The 16,051-nt window shown below is 35.2% G+C and overlaps 1 protein-coding gene across 10 annotated transcripts in view; it reads left to right on the forward strand.

Moving 5' to 3' along the window:
- ULK4 (unc-51 like kinase 4) overlaps positions 1–16,051 on the forward strand; it is a 233,721-nt gene that overhangs the window by 91,081 nt on the left and 126,589 nt on the right. For all 10 annotated transcript variants that reach the window (XR_014953277.1, XR_014953282.1, XR_014953281.1 and 7 more), the window contains exon 31: positions 1,696–1,744. Coding sequence is in view for 2 of the 10 variants with exons in the window: in XM_031503902.3 (XP_031359762.3) it covers positions 1,696–1,744 (49 nt within the window). In the remaining 8 variants the exon portion in view is untranslated. The remainder of the gene's footprint in view (positions 1–1,695; positions 1,745–16,051) is intronic.

Genomic DNA, 16,051 nt, shown 5'->3' on the forward strand with positions numbered 1-16,051 from the left:
AACAGATCTTATTCCCACTCTTAACTCATATAGATTCTACATCATAAAATCATTATTACATTTCGGTAAAGGCAAAGATCAGAGAAATAGAAAAACAGTATAAAAACCGAAACCATTATTCATATTTAATGCATATATCTGCATTACTTAGAAGTAATTCTGAGTTATTCATAGATACTGTTGTTCTCTAAGCATGGGTTTCATTCCTTATTATATTTCTTTTACAAGACATGATTCCTGCAAATATGAACAACCAGGGCTCTTACAGGTGACATTAATCTAAATGAAGCATTTATTTTATAACCTTTGGATGTCTGTTCTAGCCCTCTCTGATTTTTTTCTTTAAGTTCATAGAGGAGAATGTGAAATTCCTTTTTGTAGTATTTTAGCTTATACTGTCTATAAAAATAACACCTTCTCCTCTTATCTTATTGGACATGAATCAAAACTCTTAAATGGAACTATGTGATTCTAGGTGTATATGAGTTCTTTTTAACAAATAACTTACCAAACAGAATTAATCTGATTATTGTTTTACCAGAAGCCAATATAGAGTTTTACACAGTAAAGCTTCAAACATGAAATTATTTTAGTCAAATATAACTGCAGTTTATTCACAATGAATTGTGTTATATAACTTGGTATTTTTAACTGGCATACTACTGGCAAGACAATTTTGTAGAGTGTTGTACACTGAGATCCCAGACATGCTCTCTGTGTTTGAGTTCTGAATTTATCACATGGGCTTCTTAATGCAGTCTTATCTTTGCTGTGTCACAAAGCCAAACCTATCAATTGTTTATTAAGCACTTCTGTGATATTATGGTGACACAAGAAGAAATTTTTGAGACACAGAATTGGGTGTTTTCTGAAGTGTTTGTGAATAGGCATTTAGTATAGTGTATAAGAAAAGGTGACAATCATTCTTCCAATTAGACAATATAATAGAGTAAAAAGCAGTAAAATATAATACAATCATATGTCTCATATGTCATGGTAGTGTGTGAGACACACATGCTTTACTAATACTTTTAGTAAAGTACAATACTTTTAGTATTTTGTGCTCCAACAATAGAAAAGACTGCATTAATGTAAAATATTACTGATTTATGAGAATATTCTTTCTTTAAACATATATATGCTGGGCTTTGTCTAGTTTTGAAATGCAAAGGAATATAGGTGACTTCTTTTGGGCCACTATTGCTCAGCATTGTCAATTATGTGACAAAAGTATCATATATAAGTATGTTAAACCAAAGAAGTTAGTTAACATGGCATTCTTAAAAAAACACAGCATATTTATAATTTCATTATGTTTGCTGAGTCTATTCAAATGGTTAATGGTGCACTCTGTTTCATAGTATGTATAGTGGTATAGTTGTGGCATTTTATTAATTACTGCCATTAAAAAATGCTAAATTAATTACTGTTCTACTCGCTCATATTGCATCAGCAAAGCAGACCTAGAAGTAATTTCCAAATCAGGATATAACAAAGCAGTATATAACAGTGCTGTTTCTGTTTAATGTCTGAAATGGAGGTCATTTTTGTTGAGAGCTAGTCAAAGGCTAAGATTGTGTGTCATGGATCTTGGCAACAGCTACTCTAATACTCTGTTCCTCTTGTGAGTTTAGTGTGTTAAATAAGAATTCAGTTCCTCTGTTATTAAATAAATCTTAAACTATGTTTTTACAGCTTCATGGAAGAAGTCCATCTTTTTCCAGTTCTTTTTCAAGTCATCTTGGTAAGAATAATTTTTAATATAGATATATATTCTAATAGATAGATATCCTATCTCCCAAATCATATCTAACTAGATAGTTTCATATTGGCAATACTGATGAAATAAAATCAAATGGAACACTCTAACAAAACAAAAGAATCTAGAGTAAGCAGACATTTAGGAGGGTCTCGCCAACTAGTCCACCTGTATAAGAAGTTTCTTCAAGATAAGTGCTTTTTTCTTTCGTGAATCAAAATACCTCCTAAATGTAGAATTAATGAGCTTGATTCTTAAGTAGAACTATGTATTTGCAGAGTCCATAAAAGAAATTCTGAGGAAGTTGCATTTCATTTAATAGCATCAAATACAAATTTGATACTGTTAGCATGGTAGTCTCAAATCGCACTATTTGCTTTTAGAATTTCTTTCAATATTAAGTGTCAATGATATGATTTTGGGATAGTCACACGTGGAACCTCCACCCTTAAATAGATTCTGCCACTTATAAAGGTCATGAAAACTGTTGGTTTTGTTTCTCTGAAATGTTGCAAAACAAACATGTTAATGAAGAAGAGAGATCTTTAGGCTAGTTTGGAAGCTGGGTACTGTGCTATCAATTGGACTTCTCATTGTTAAATTCCAGTTTCTTGTTAATTTTTTAAATTTCTAAGGTCATGAAGTTATATCAGGTAAGTGTCCTGTCTTGTAAGCATGCTCCTGATGAATACTATATATGCATTATAAGTAAATACACATAATTTATGTAGTGCAGGCAGATTGCATACTTGCTTTTGTATCATTCTTAAAAGTCAATCTTATTCTGAATTCTGAGGGTAGATGAGGTTCATAAATGGGATTTTGAATCAACTTTGATATTCCTTTCTTAAGTTTCAGTATTTTAATTTTCACTCTTCCTTTGCGGTGATTTATTTTACCGCCTATCATTTTGAATCTCTTTAATACTACACACCCAGATAAGCTATTTTTTATTAAAGTAACCTTGTTAGTGGTGATAGATTTTTCCAGCAGCATACAGAACACAGGCTTTATGATATTTTGTGTACATATATCTACAAATCTGTTTTTTGTGATAAGTATTGAGAATAAAACCATACATTTTATTGCAGTTCATAGATAGCTTTGACCTAGGATGACTACTAATTTTAGGTATTAATAAAAGAAGAACTCAGTAAAATATGGAAGTCAAATGTTTCATATTAATATCCTTAAATATTTAGTTAATAATTGAAATGTCTTCAGGTGCTAGAATCTTGAAATTTAAATATATATGTTAGTCTATAGCTATGAACATTTGAACATGGTTATAATCTCTCAAAATACTCCAGGTATTGAAAATTTTTGTATAATGTATCTGTAGTCATGGAATTTAAAATGTGTTTATGTCATACCATGTCAGTAGGACAAGATGTAGTCAGTTATAAATGCTCTCTCCTTACCTCTCCACATACAGTTTGACCTCAGGAGTCCTAGAAATAGTTCAGTGGTTTTTTAGGGAGTAAAGCAGTTTAGATCTAAATTGTCTGCATGACTAGTGGTGTCTCAAGGCTTCACAGCTCTCTTGAGCCCCTATGGCTGTCTTTGAACCTATGGTTGGAATTGGGCAAAAATTGTGTAGCTTTTAGGGAGAAAAAATTTCCTCTTTCAACATATTCTGTTCAGAGAGGACACTTCAATTAATTGCTTGAGTTGCCACATATAACATTTGAGCTTTAACAGTGCAGTGGTGTTGCAGCTTGTGTTTATTTTATTAAGTTTTATTAAGTTGATTGTTAAATGGTATGTTCTGTTATCCCCCATGTTTTCTCCAAGTTGATTTCTCCGTTAAGTTGTACTCTCTTTTCCAGCTGTTCCTCAAGGTATCCCCTCCCCTTGTTCCAGACCTGTCCCTACCTATCAAGGCAACCCTGCCCCTTTTGCCCTGCCTGTCAAGGTAACCCTGCCCCTTGTTCTGGAACATTCCCTGCCATTCATCATTTGGACCAATCCCCAACCAAGACTTCTCTCCTCCCCCTGTCCCTTTGGTCATTGCCCCAAACCCCCACCTCAAGTGTTGTCCTATTGGTTATCCAGTTGTATCCACCCGCCCATTTCTGGATGCTTAAAAATCCCCTGTGCTGAGGTATTTGGGGCTCTCTCTGTGTCCTGGCCCCTCTGATGTCAATAAACCAGTAGGGGCTTCAAGACCTGGAGAGTCTCCTCTGCCTTCTGTACCCAGTCCCCGCCTTGCCACCTTGGAGCGCTGCTTCTCGGGTTAGAGCTGTGACAGCTTTTGGGTTCTGTCCGTGGCTTCACCCCAGCCAAGGAAGTTCCTCACTCTTGTCAGTGCTCCAGAACAACAGAGAGCAAGCCTGGGCTCCAGTAGGCAGTGGCACACTGGCTGTGAGCTGTGGTCTTACTTGGATCAAGGGATGTGAGATGTAACACCAGAAGCAGCAAAGGAAGGTGGTAACCCCTTCCTCTGTTTTTCCTACAGAAAACTAAATTCAGCAAAGGAATGATAGGCAGTTGGGAAAACTCAGGAGCCAGGACTAAATCAGACTGGAAGGATTAATCATTTGACTGCTTTTCTTTTGAACAGAATAGATTGAACAGGACAGATTAGCAAACTTCTTAATTACAGGTTTCTGAAGTAATTTGCGGTCATACAGGTGAAGAGAGTTGCATATCATTTAATTCCCATTATTCTCTATAAACTAGTCTTTGTCCAGGTTTATACATTTATCAGTTTCAAGGATCAGCATAAATAGTAATGTTGAGATCTGTGTTATTATACCTAGTCCTTTACTGGACCTTAAACTATTGAATTATCCTTCGGAGTTAATACTCCATTTTATTCTGACAGTAATTTTGTGTAGAGCTATTACTATCTAGTCCATGGTTTATTACTAGTACTTAGTAATTTCTATGCTAAGACTTCCTATTCAATGTGTACTTTCTGTGTCTCATTAAATATAGTTCATGTTATTTTCTGCAATGCAACTGACAGTACATTGATTCTGTTAGACTCTGAAGGGAAATACTGTGGGTTTAAAATTGAAAAATCATTTCCAGGAGCAGTCTTTGTTTCTAGGCTGTGCTGCAATTCAAGTGGGATTGAATGTACTAGCTTTAATCTAGGTAGCACAGTAGCAAGGACATGATGGTTTGCAGATACTGAGCAGTTCACAAGAAATAAGTTTTAATATGACTACTTTTCACTGCTCATCAGTGTAGCCTTATATTACCTCTTACACTGGACACTACCCAATGTTGTGGTCTGAGCATTAACACTGAGATTTGGCAAGATGTTTTTTATCCTCTGTCATCTCTCTGGACCAGTTAGATCTCTAAATTAATTCAAAGTATATGAAAAGTATCCTTTCATGTCACTTATTACTACAATTTTGTAAATGTTACAGCTGCCAAGCAAAAATAACTGGATCAGTGAAAAAAATCTGTTACTGTCTACCTAAATAGTTGTTCTAAGAGAACAGCCATAATTTATCTTCACCTGAACTGAGGTTTATTCACTGAGTTAATTAGTAAGAGGCTTTAAATAGAGTTCCAGTTCCCCTGGAAACCCTCTGCACTCGTTCATCTCTCAACATTCAGTTGTATTTAGGAAGTGCACATTTATGATGTGGTTAGTATGTGAAAAACCTGAATACAGTTCTTCATTACAGAACTTCAGAGGTGAATTTCATGGTTTACCTGAATGCAAATTAATTTCATGAGTGCCATGATACCAGATCCTGGTGCTAGAAGTTACGTAGATTATGACTAATCCTACAAAGCAACATGAAGGTGTGACTGCATTATGAGTAGACTTCAATCTTGCAATAATGTCTAATGTAATCAGTGAAAATGTAGTGATGTGTATCTGTGGAAAAATGGAGACATATTGACAATTTACGAGTATTTTCAGGACAGTAAGGGATTGAGAAGCAGAAGGAAGGCTGACATTATAATGTGAAAAAATTAAAAGATACGAACTCCCCTTGGTAGCAAGATTAATTGTAATGAGCTAAATTCCAAGGTTATGTAAATGATTCCAAAACTTGGGTTGATATAAAGTATCAATATGAAATGCTGCTGTTGATGAAGAAGGGGTTGTAGCAGGAAAAGTTACTGTGGGATATATTTAATGCTGTTTTTTCTTGCTGCCTTTTACTGCTACATCCTTAGTATTTTGTTTCTAATATACTTTGTAATGTCAAATTTATGTCGTCTGCCTTCAATAACAGTTTATAATTTACAAAGTATTGATTTTGATTATTATGTTATAATGCTAGAATGAGGTTGATAAAGGATTTGGAAGTGTTTACTGCCATTTAAGTAAATTATGGCTATTTGTATTTTAGATTGCTAGCAAGAGTTTGCTGAGTAGCAAGCAATGAAGTGGACATAAATGTTGTTCTCTGTATTATGTTACTTTTAAAAGGTAACATAATAAATATTGCCTGGTCTTCATTTTGTGTTACCTCAGTGTAAGCTGTTGCATAGAAAAGAAATTCTGTGTAGTTGGTGAAATTCTATTTTTTGCTGCCGAGTTTTAAAACTCAAGTTAATGAAGCTTGTGATTAGGAGCTCAGTGCTACTCTGTTTTTAAAGCCCAGTAGTCAATTCTGTGCTTGTCCTGTTGAAAGTTTTGGTGTAGCTTTTAGTCACACCAGCATATTAACACAGCCATTAGTTTTTGCAGTAATTTTTTTCTTTTTGCATATTGCTTTAACTTAACAGCCAGTTAAAGGCATATTCTTTCAATAAAAATTATTTTACAGTAAGATTAAATATTGCTTTTTAAAAACGATATTATTAGATATGATCTATAGTAGATAGCATGTTCCTGTCTAAACAGCAGAGGCTATTAAAATACTGTGGTTGTTTTATTTATACTGTCATTCTATTCTTAACAAAAGTAAGTCTGTTTGCAATAATGAAATAATTGAAATTAATTTGAAAATTGAATATTTTAAATTATTTTCCTTCAAATACCATGGAAAGGTTTTAGTATAAAAATACAAAATAAATTTCCTTTTGCAGTCCTGTTCTTTTTTTTTTTGTTTTGTTTATTTTTCCTAGTTGCATATAGGTTTGAAAGTTTCATGCTGTCCCTGTGTATCTTGGGATGGCTGTATTGGACATCTTAAATTAGAGAATCATATATTACTCATGCTTTTGATAGACTGCAATCAACCTATGCTTGAGGGCTCAAAAAATGCTTCAAAACCATTGCTGTGGTGGCAGTCACTGGTTCTTTTAGAAGGTGTACTTTGCTCACTTTGTTGTAATTGCAGTTGCAAATAGAGTTCAATATTATCATTAAGGGAGAGAATATGAGCAAGGATAATTAGAAGAAAAATTGTAACAGTTACATAAAAAATAGATAAACATGCACTTTAAAAAATTAACAACTCATGCCAGCTTTCTTGTGTAACAACTTCTTTTCAAGAAAGCTAAAAATTTTGTAGAAATTTTGTCTAAGCAGAGGATACATAGCCATGTATAGCTAGATTCCTTTGGTATAGTTAGATTGCCTTTTTTTTTTTTTATTAGTTCTAACGAAAGTCCTTCAATTAAAAAAAAAATTGTGAAAAAGAAGTTGTATAGCATCCAAATGGAAGCAATAGTTGGATTCTATATTTCATTTTGAATTTTAACAGGAGAAAAAAGCTACAGGAAATGGTTATCATTAGAGATGCCATTCCTTGTGATTCAGTTAAAGCAACAAAGCCATCCATTTAGAATGTTTTAAAAATGATAGTTGTTTTATGGCCAATCTTACCTGTGAAAATACCATAAAAATGGAGAAAAAGAATACTGGCGTGGAAAAAGAAGAGCCTCATCATTCCTCTTGCTTGGTTTCTATTTTCTGGTGAGAGATTACAGTCATATATCATTTGAGGGAAGACACAAAGGTATTTTGCTGTCTAGCAGCCACATAGATGGTAAGTATAGAAGAACATGGATCAGAGGTTATTGCAGCATTTGAAGCATTCGTTTACTTTCAGAAGTCTGTTAAAGAAAGCACCTCCTAGTCCATCGTGGTGCACATCTTTTTGGCTGTCTGAAAGAATGGGAAGAATGTTTCTAATTCTTGCAAGTACTTCTAAGCCATCAGGATGAGTACTTGAAACAAAAACTAGGAGATTCTTTCTCTTATATTCTGTAAAGAGTATGTTTATGCTGCAGAACTCATCTGCTGGAGAAAATTAGAATAGTAAATTTGAAAAATAATAAAAGCTCTAGCATTTGGTGTGAATGGGCTCTTGGTCTTCTATGCTGTGAATGAGCTTTGACCTAAAGTCAGGTCAGTGCTTGCATGAGCAGATTGATGCTGATTGATTGCTCTGGTCATTTTGCTCCAGGCTGTAGGCATACTCAATCCTTAATTTAGAACCAGCTCTCTAGTAGAAAAATTCAACACAAAGGAATCTGGGAATGCTTAGTCTTCATGTGTTTTAAAGAACAGGAAATACTATTTGTTTTAATACCTTTGTGTGGGGTATTCCTGTTCCTCTCTGAATTTTCAATGCTGTTACAAAATTGTTCAATGCAATGACTCTTTTTGGTGCATTTCATCAGTTCATTCTGCTGTTAGAGAAAACCTGCATTTATAAGGTATCTGAAATTAGATTCTAGGCATCATTTTTATGGCTTCTACAGCCAGGATGGACATTAGTTAGAAACCTTAAATGTATCCATAATAAATATCTCTATTTTTTATCTTTCTCCGAAGTACACACTTTTTTTCAAATCTACTATATGTAATAGTCAAATTGTATTCTGTGGCAGTGTATTTAAAACTGCTGTGACAGATTAGGAGTGTAATCTATGATGATTTCTGAAAGTGAAAATGCCAAAACCCTATTTTATTTTAATGGGTAGTTTATAAAGCAAAATAATTGCTAGTTTTAAAAGGCATTTAATATCCAAAGATGGGTTTAGGAGAAACTAGTGAAAAAGTGTTGAACTATCTTAGAATTCATGTATTTGGAATGAGAAAAAATTACAAGATATCATTCAAAGAAGATAAATGTAATGCAAGTGTAAAATTTACTGTGAGTAGAACACTTCACCAGTGAGAATAGTTTAAATCCTTTCCAAACTGACAAATTTCTTACCAATGCATTGAAGTCTTGTGTCAACATTCAGTAAGGTATTATATTTATTCTCTTTTAAATGCAAAATCAAATTAATAGGAGTGCTTCTATACACCAAAGAAGACACTGTAAAAGGCAGTAGGGTACAGTATGTTAATTTCCAATTTTCCAGGAATAAAATATGGCTCCTCTGGTAGGAATGTTAGGATTTTTCATTACTCTGTTAAGTTGCTTAAGCACTTTCAGTTTAAGGATGAGGTTCCTGAGACTACTTATTTCTTTTAAATTGCTGACTTGAAAAAGGGATAAGCCTGCACATCTGAATTTGTACTCCTGGAAATAAACATGTCTAAGTAGAGCTCTCCTGAGAATTTTTTAGCAGGAAGAGGAGTCCTGCTGATAGAAAGTTCTATTTTCAGAAACAATTTTTTTTCTTTTGTTTTAGTGATCTTTTAGTCAGGAATTTCAGAAGAATTGTTTATACATATAAATGTTTGATTAGTGCTGAATTAGGTTGTTAATTTGTTATGGTCAACTGATCTCTCCAATTATTAACACTGTACATGGAATGAATTCTTAGCAGTTATTAATGTGTAACATTTGTGTTCTTAACAGATGACAACAAAACTATTAGAAGCTAAAATGCTTGCTATAAAAACAATTTCTGATTGTGATTAATAACAAGAATCCATAACATTTGATTTCTTTTCCCAGATGTTGTCATGTGTTTTGCATATGGATAAAGCAATCACAGAACCATAGATTTTCTGCAGTTGGAAGGGACTAGTAAGATTCATAGCGTCCAACTCCTGCTACCTTCAGATCTACCTTAGTCATATAACTAAGAATGTTGTCCAGATGCTCCTTGTACTCTTGTCAGGCATTATGCTGCAGCCACTTCCCTGGGGAGTCTGTTCCAGTGTCCAGGCACTTTCTCAGTGAAGAACCTTCTCCTAATGTTCAGTCTGAGCTTCCCCTGATGCAGCTCCATTCCATTTCTTCCTGTCTTATTGATGGTGACCAGAGATCAGCATTTCGCCCTCTGCTGCCTCACTTGAGGAAGTCATAGACTGTGATGAGGTCTCCCCTTAGCCTTTTCTCCTCCAAGCTGAACAAGCTAAGTGATTTCATCTGCTCCTTGTAGGTCTTGCTCTTGAGACCTTGCACCATCATATTCACCTTTCTTTGGACACACTCTAATAGTTTGATGTCCTTGTACATTGTAGTGCCCAAAACTGCCACCCAGCACTCAAGGTGAGGGTGCCCCAGTGCAGAGCAGGTCAGAGCAGGACAATCCCCTCCTTTGTCCAACTTGTGATGCTGTCCCTGATGCCCCCAGGACATGTTTGGCCCTCCTGGCTGCCAGGGCACTGCTGACTCATGTTCAACTTGCCATCAGCCAGGACCCCATGTCCCTTTCCATAGCACTGGTCTCCAGCCCTTTGTTCCCCAGTGATAAGGTCAGCAAAAGTTCCCTTTGCAGAGGAATTTTTCTGCCAGCAATGGAAGAAGCATTTTGCTTTTTCAATATCATTGTGATGTATGCTAGACTTTCAGTGTTTGCTACAACCACAGAGCTTAAGAGTTGTCTGTGCTGCAGGCAGTGTGTGGCAGCAATTCATGAAGATATCTGCACCTAATTCTGAGCTAACAGTGCCAGCTTTAAACAGAGCTGGAATTATTTACTTTCTATCCATCACACTGAGAAAATAATTATTATTGGGGTTTGATATTGGTCTTCTTAAATGGTATTAAGAGCTGGTTTTCACCCTTTCTTGTAGAGTTGCTTGAGTTAAATAATTTTGGCTGTCTTAAATTCAGCTTTCTTTTTGAAATAGTTAACCATGTATTTGTTACAAATATTTTAGAACAGGTTAATTAAAAAACTGAAAACTTGAAGTACATGATTTGTGGGATAAAAAATAGGCTTGTTGACAGAGTAGTGAGAGAATTGAGAGAACTGCTTCCTATTCTTGCTGCTGCTGCTCCACATTTATTCTTGATTCTGGGAAAATTGTATAAGCCCACTTTTTCACCATATGCTTGTTGTGCTTCTATCCTTTGGGTGTCCAATGACCACCTTTACTCTGGGAGAACTCAGCAATTGGTTCTCATCACTCTGAAACTAAGTTTGTTTAAGGTTCCAGCTTGACCTTATTCAAACAAAATTATTTAATAATTTTTTCTTATAGTAAGGTAATGTCTAAACTATAAATGTACATCACAAGAATGTAGAGAAGATGAATGCATTAATATTTAGAAGAAGCACTAAGTAAATATGGGCAGCCTATTTTTTATGGTTGTACATCTGAGTAGATCTATCCCCAGTAGGATTGCTGATGGAGAAAGAAGTGAGAGGAAGCAGAGCCATCCTTTAAATAATTTTAATAGTATAAATTGATATTCTGCATAATAAAATGGGTTTTAAAGAAAGGAGAAGTATTGATAAAGCATATCCTTTCATATCTGCAAAATTACTTTTAACCAGTGCTCCTGTGAGGGGAGGGAATAGAATTACTTACTAAATCACCTGGAGCTCCACTTCTGAGAGAAAAATTGAGTCCACAGCATTTGTGACAACATTATGTTCCTGTATAGGAAGAAAATGTAGCCATTTACATCTTAAAGGAATTGCTTTCTAATGCTAGACACTTATTTTAGTGTGTAAGCTACCCAGCTATTTTTTTTTCCTATTTTATATGCAGTGCTAAGGGACATAAGAAAACTCATGTAAAAACAATATTCTATGTGTTTCTTAGTAGTTATTTATTTATCCTGTCATAAAAGTTGAAAATTGCACGGATAATAAATATGAATCTAAAAGACTGTAGCAAGATTTTAAAGCTAGCTGTAACATAGTGGGTAAGAATCACAAACAAGTAGTGAAGTGCATAGGTATCTGTACTTTGCAAAAATAGTGACCATGATTACTGCTGATACTAGAACACATTTCTGAGTTTTATGATGTTGTGACTGTTTTTCATTTCTTTGATCTCACTCTTCATGTTATATATTACTGGTCTTCAATAAGCAGGCAAACATACTGGTTTGATGAAGGTGGATTTTTCATAAATGTTTCTGCAGTAGTACAGAGTGGATAGTTATTTTGTATAATAGTAGATAGTTATTATGGTATAATATCTTAAAAGTTGTCTTTTGAAAGAAAATACATTCACAATTTCAAAGAAAAAAGCTGTTACATTAAAGTAATGATCACTGTTGTTTCTTGCATGGCAGATCCATGTATTTATTACATCATTGTTCTGACCATCCCAAGAATGTTTCATAGTGTTGCTCTGAAATGACCTAAAGCTCAGCTGGGGTCTCTAATAATTTTGCATCTTCTCTTGATTGGGACAAACAGGGTACTGCAGGGATGCATGGTGATGATGCAGTTTAAGCTCTGTTCAAAGCAATTAATGAGTAACTATAACTCTAATATTTATCCAGAGTAATGGTATGAAGTACAGAATGATCCCTTCAGGGGTGACTTAAGATCCAATACAACAGTTGTTTTAAAAGTCTCTGCACCTACAAAGGGTAGAGCATCTTCCTGTTACTGTGTGATGGCCCTTGCTGTTGCTCAAAATCCACTAGGTTTGTCCTGTATTTAGAGGATTGCCTGTTGTCCTTTGGACCTTGCTGGATGCTGGTAGTTGGCACTTCCTTTAAACCCCTCCCATTACAAATGTGGCAATAGTGGTTATTCAGAACAACTCTTAAAAGTTAGTATTTCTTGGAATGTTAAACTTGTTTAGAATACCTGGTTTTCAAATACTATGTTGAAATAAAAGATTAAAATATTGTAAGATATGTAATAGTGCTTACCCTGAACCTTTGACAACTTGGAGCAAGCCCACCCTGATGACCGGGGGTTCTGGATCATGTGGCACACATGAGGAGGATGAGAGAACAAATTTCATGCAACCTTTGCAAAGAAATCTTGGGGGGATCTTTTTCCTGCCCGTGGCTACCTCATGGGACAGTACAGAGAAGATGCAGCCAGACTTGACTCAGCAGTGCACAATGGAAGAACAACAGGATGAATACAAGCAGGAAGATGGGAAATTCCAGCTTGATATAGAAAGAAACTTCTTGCTGTGGGGAGGATGGACAAACACTGGAATGAGAGGTGAGAGAGGTTGTAACATCTCCATGCGTGGAGATTCTATGCAGCCTGAGCCAAGCAACTAGCTAGACTGGAGAGCTCCAGAGGCACATTCAAGTATATGTTATTCTGTGATTTGATTGTCCCAGTCCAGTCCATCTTCCTAAAAATCAACCAACTGGACCAAAATTACCCCACAGGCTATCTCCTAGCATGGTAGCCACCATACACTGAACCTTATTGAAGTTAGATACATTAACTCCTGTAGACAAGGATCCAAGTCAGTAGTCTTTCAGGCGAGTTTGGGTTTCTGAGCTCTTCATCTTTTTCCTGCTTCCTGATAACTTGTATGGTTTGACCTTTAAGTATGCAAAGTGGATGGACTGAATTGGCAGTGCTGATTCAGCTTGCTTGGCTCCACTGCCATTTCTTCTTTATCTGAGCCATCTACTTTTTATACTGCATGAGTGTGGTGTTTTATGAACCAAATCCAAGGCAGACTGTAGGTCAGGGTTGAATGGATGGGTGTATAAAGTCACTGAGTGTTTCTGCCAACTTGTTTTGTCTGTCAATGCACTCAGACATTTATACAAGGTTATCTGAAATATGAGTCTTGCGGTTTTTTTAACAGTGTTTTAAACAGGATATTAAAATTTTGGAATCGAGTACTTTGAATATTATTGTGGAGAATTTTTCCTAATGATTTTATTTTTACTTACAAACAGTGCAGCTCTGACCTTTAAGGGAACATGCTAACTTCAGCTCTCCACATGACAGATAAAGCTGATGCTATTAGATTTTATTCCTTGGAAAACAAGTTTACATAAATGTTAACAAAGACTTTTTTTTTAGCTCTATGAGCTTTAGGACAGTTAATATAGTTATATTTGAAATATGTGGAAGAAGACTTATAATATTTAGGTGAAGAATTATGTGTAAAAACCCCTAAACTTCTAAAAGAATGGAAAGTACTTGACTTTTTGCCCTGATAGGGGAATAATTTTTTATTTTGTCACTTTATATTGATAGAAAACTTTAATAAAAATTCTTCAATACTTAATTTTATAGTACTTTTTTCTGTCTAGCCCCTTCTACCAGGAATGAGTCTGTTATTGTTCCCCCAGTCCAGCCTGAAGGAAGAGTTTATAACCTTTTTCCATGCTCACTGAACATTTTATCAGGAATTTTAAATGACAGATCAGTCTGTCAGTCTTGGGAACTTAAGGCAGAAAGGTATTGAGCTTATGTTCCTTAGTGATGGATTTCACTAACAGCATCATGAGTGAGGGGTCTGGACTGACCATCACCACAAACATCCCTAAGGCATGGATAGAAACACAATTGGTGCTCACGTTCTCTCCCTCTCACTTTTTCAGCAAACACAGTCTTTTAAGAACTTACAAAGTTCAAAATACAGAGGTTCTAAAGCAGGGTTTTCTCCTTCTTACACAGTATCTGGTTTGGTTTGTTTTGGTTCAGGGTTTTTACTGTATCATAAACCCGTTTGGCATTCACATATTGTTTCATCACACTTGATTTGTGCCTTTTTTGATAGAAGTTTTGTGGATAACCTTCAGGATCTTGTAAATATTCATGTAATTAAAATCCTCTCAGGTTTTTTTGACACCTAATGCTACTCACTTTCAGTTTCATTTGCACCCCTTTTCAAAGCAGATACAAAATATATATGTGTTCTGAAGTATTGCACGATGTGAGACTGCTATCTAGGGTCACAGCTCTACATATGCAGTGATAGAAGATGTGTTGCCATGATCGCTCAGGAATGAGATATTGTGGTTAGATAAAAACACAGCCTAATAAAAACATCTGTTTAATCCTTTGTCCTGGTCTGGAAAACACACTGAGTGTTACTCATTGTAAGATGAAGTATTGGAATGGTTGGCAGAGAAGCATTGTGCATGTTACTTCATGTGTGGATTTTAGGTTCCTCATTTCAAAATGTTTACAGTAGAACTGCAAATAGTGTAAAGAAAAAAAAGCAGAGATGGCTAAAGGTATGGAATGACCACTGTGAAAGAGTTTATCCCTCTGTATCCTTTATCTGAAAGGTGGTGGTTGATATATACGTACCATAGTCATGTGAATAGGGGACAGTATTGCTGCTCACTGTCTCCACTCACACAAGATCTGTATTGTAAGAACTAAAGAAAACTTGCAGTTGGGATCTGAAAAATTGACAAAAGGTCAGTTGTATTTCCTGTAGGGTTATGTTCAGCTTTCAGCTGTGCTCCATGGCATCCTCAGTTTACTTGAATTAAAAAAATAGACCAGACAAATTAATGGGCCAAAAATCCATAGAGAGCTGTTATGTGTAAAAAATCTGCTTCTGGCTCAAAGTCCTTGGGCTGTGAATTCCTGGAGGCTAAGGAAAGTGTTTAGTATACGTGTCATGTAGGGCTTCTTCTGTTATTGAGTGTTTTAGATATGTTGTTAGGGTAGGTAGACCTTCTTTTTGAACTGAGTCAGAATTTGCTTTATATACTAAAAATGAATGCATGGGAACCTTTCTGAATTGCAGGATTTTAATTACTAGCTGCAGAAATTTGTCTTAAAACTCCCATTTTTATATGAGAAACCAGTTTAATTTTTTATGACTTAAACAGATTGACTTGTTTTCTGAAGCAAGTTGTTTCTTAGAGAAATTAGCTAGTTAAAAATACACAACTTTGAGTTATGAAGTTAATTTTCAGTCTGTGCTGTTTATTTGGCTGGCTGTGGAGTTAAAAATTAACACAAATTTGGGGAATTCAGAAAGAAGTTTGGATTTTCTTTAAGAATTAGTATTTAGCCATTGTTTATGAGCAAGTTTCAGAGTTGTCAATGTTTAATGTAGCAAATTTTTGCTGAATATTTATTACATCAAAAATTCACTCAGTCATTATAATTAGATTATTTTCCCACTTAGGGAAAAAATATGTGGGAGGTGGTTTGGGATGGGTAAAGAGATAATTGTGCTCTTTTTTAATTAGAGATTTAACTGGCATCATCATCTTCAGAATCCATATTACTTCTGTCACACCCCTTTCCTCCGAAAGATCATAGCATTTACTGCCTTTCTCCTACATTTTAATTTAAGCAATGCAACTAAAGTTGTTA

This window comes from Lonchura striata, chromosome 2, assembly GCF_050655825.1.
Source record: "Lonchura striata isolate lonStrDom1 chromosome 2, ASM5065582v1, whole genome shotgun sequence".
NCBI classification, from domain to species: Eukaryota; Metazoa; Chordata; class Aves; order Passeriformes; family Estrildidae; genus Lonchura; species Lonchura striata.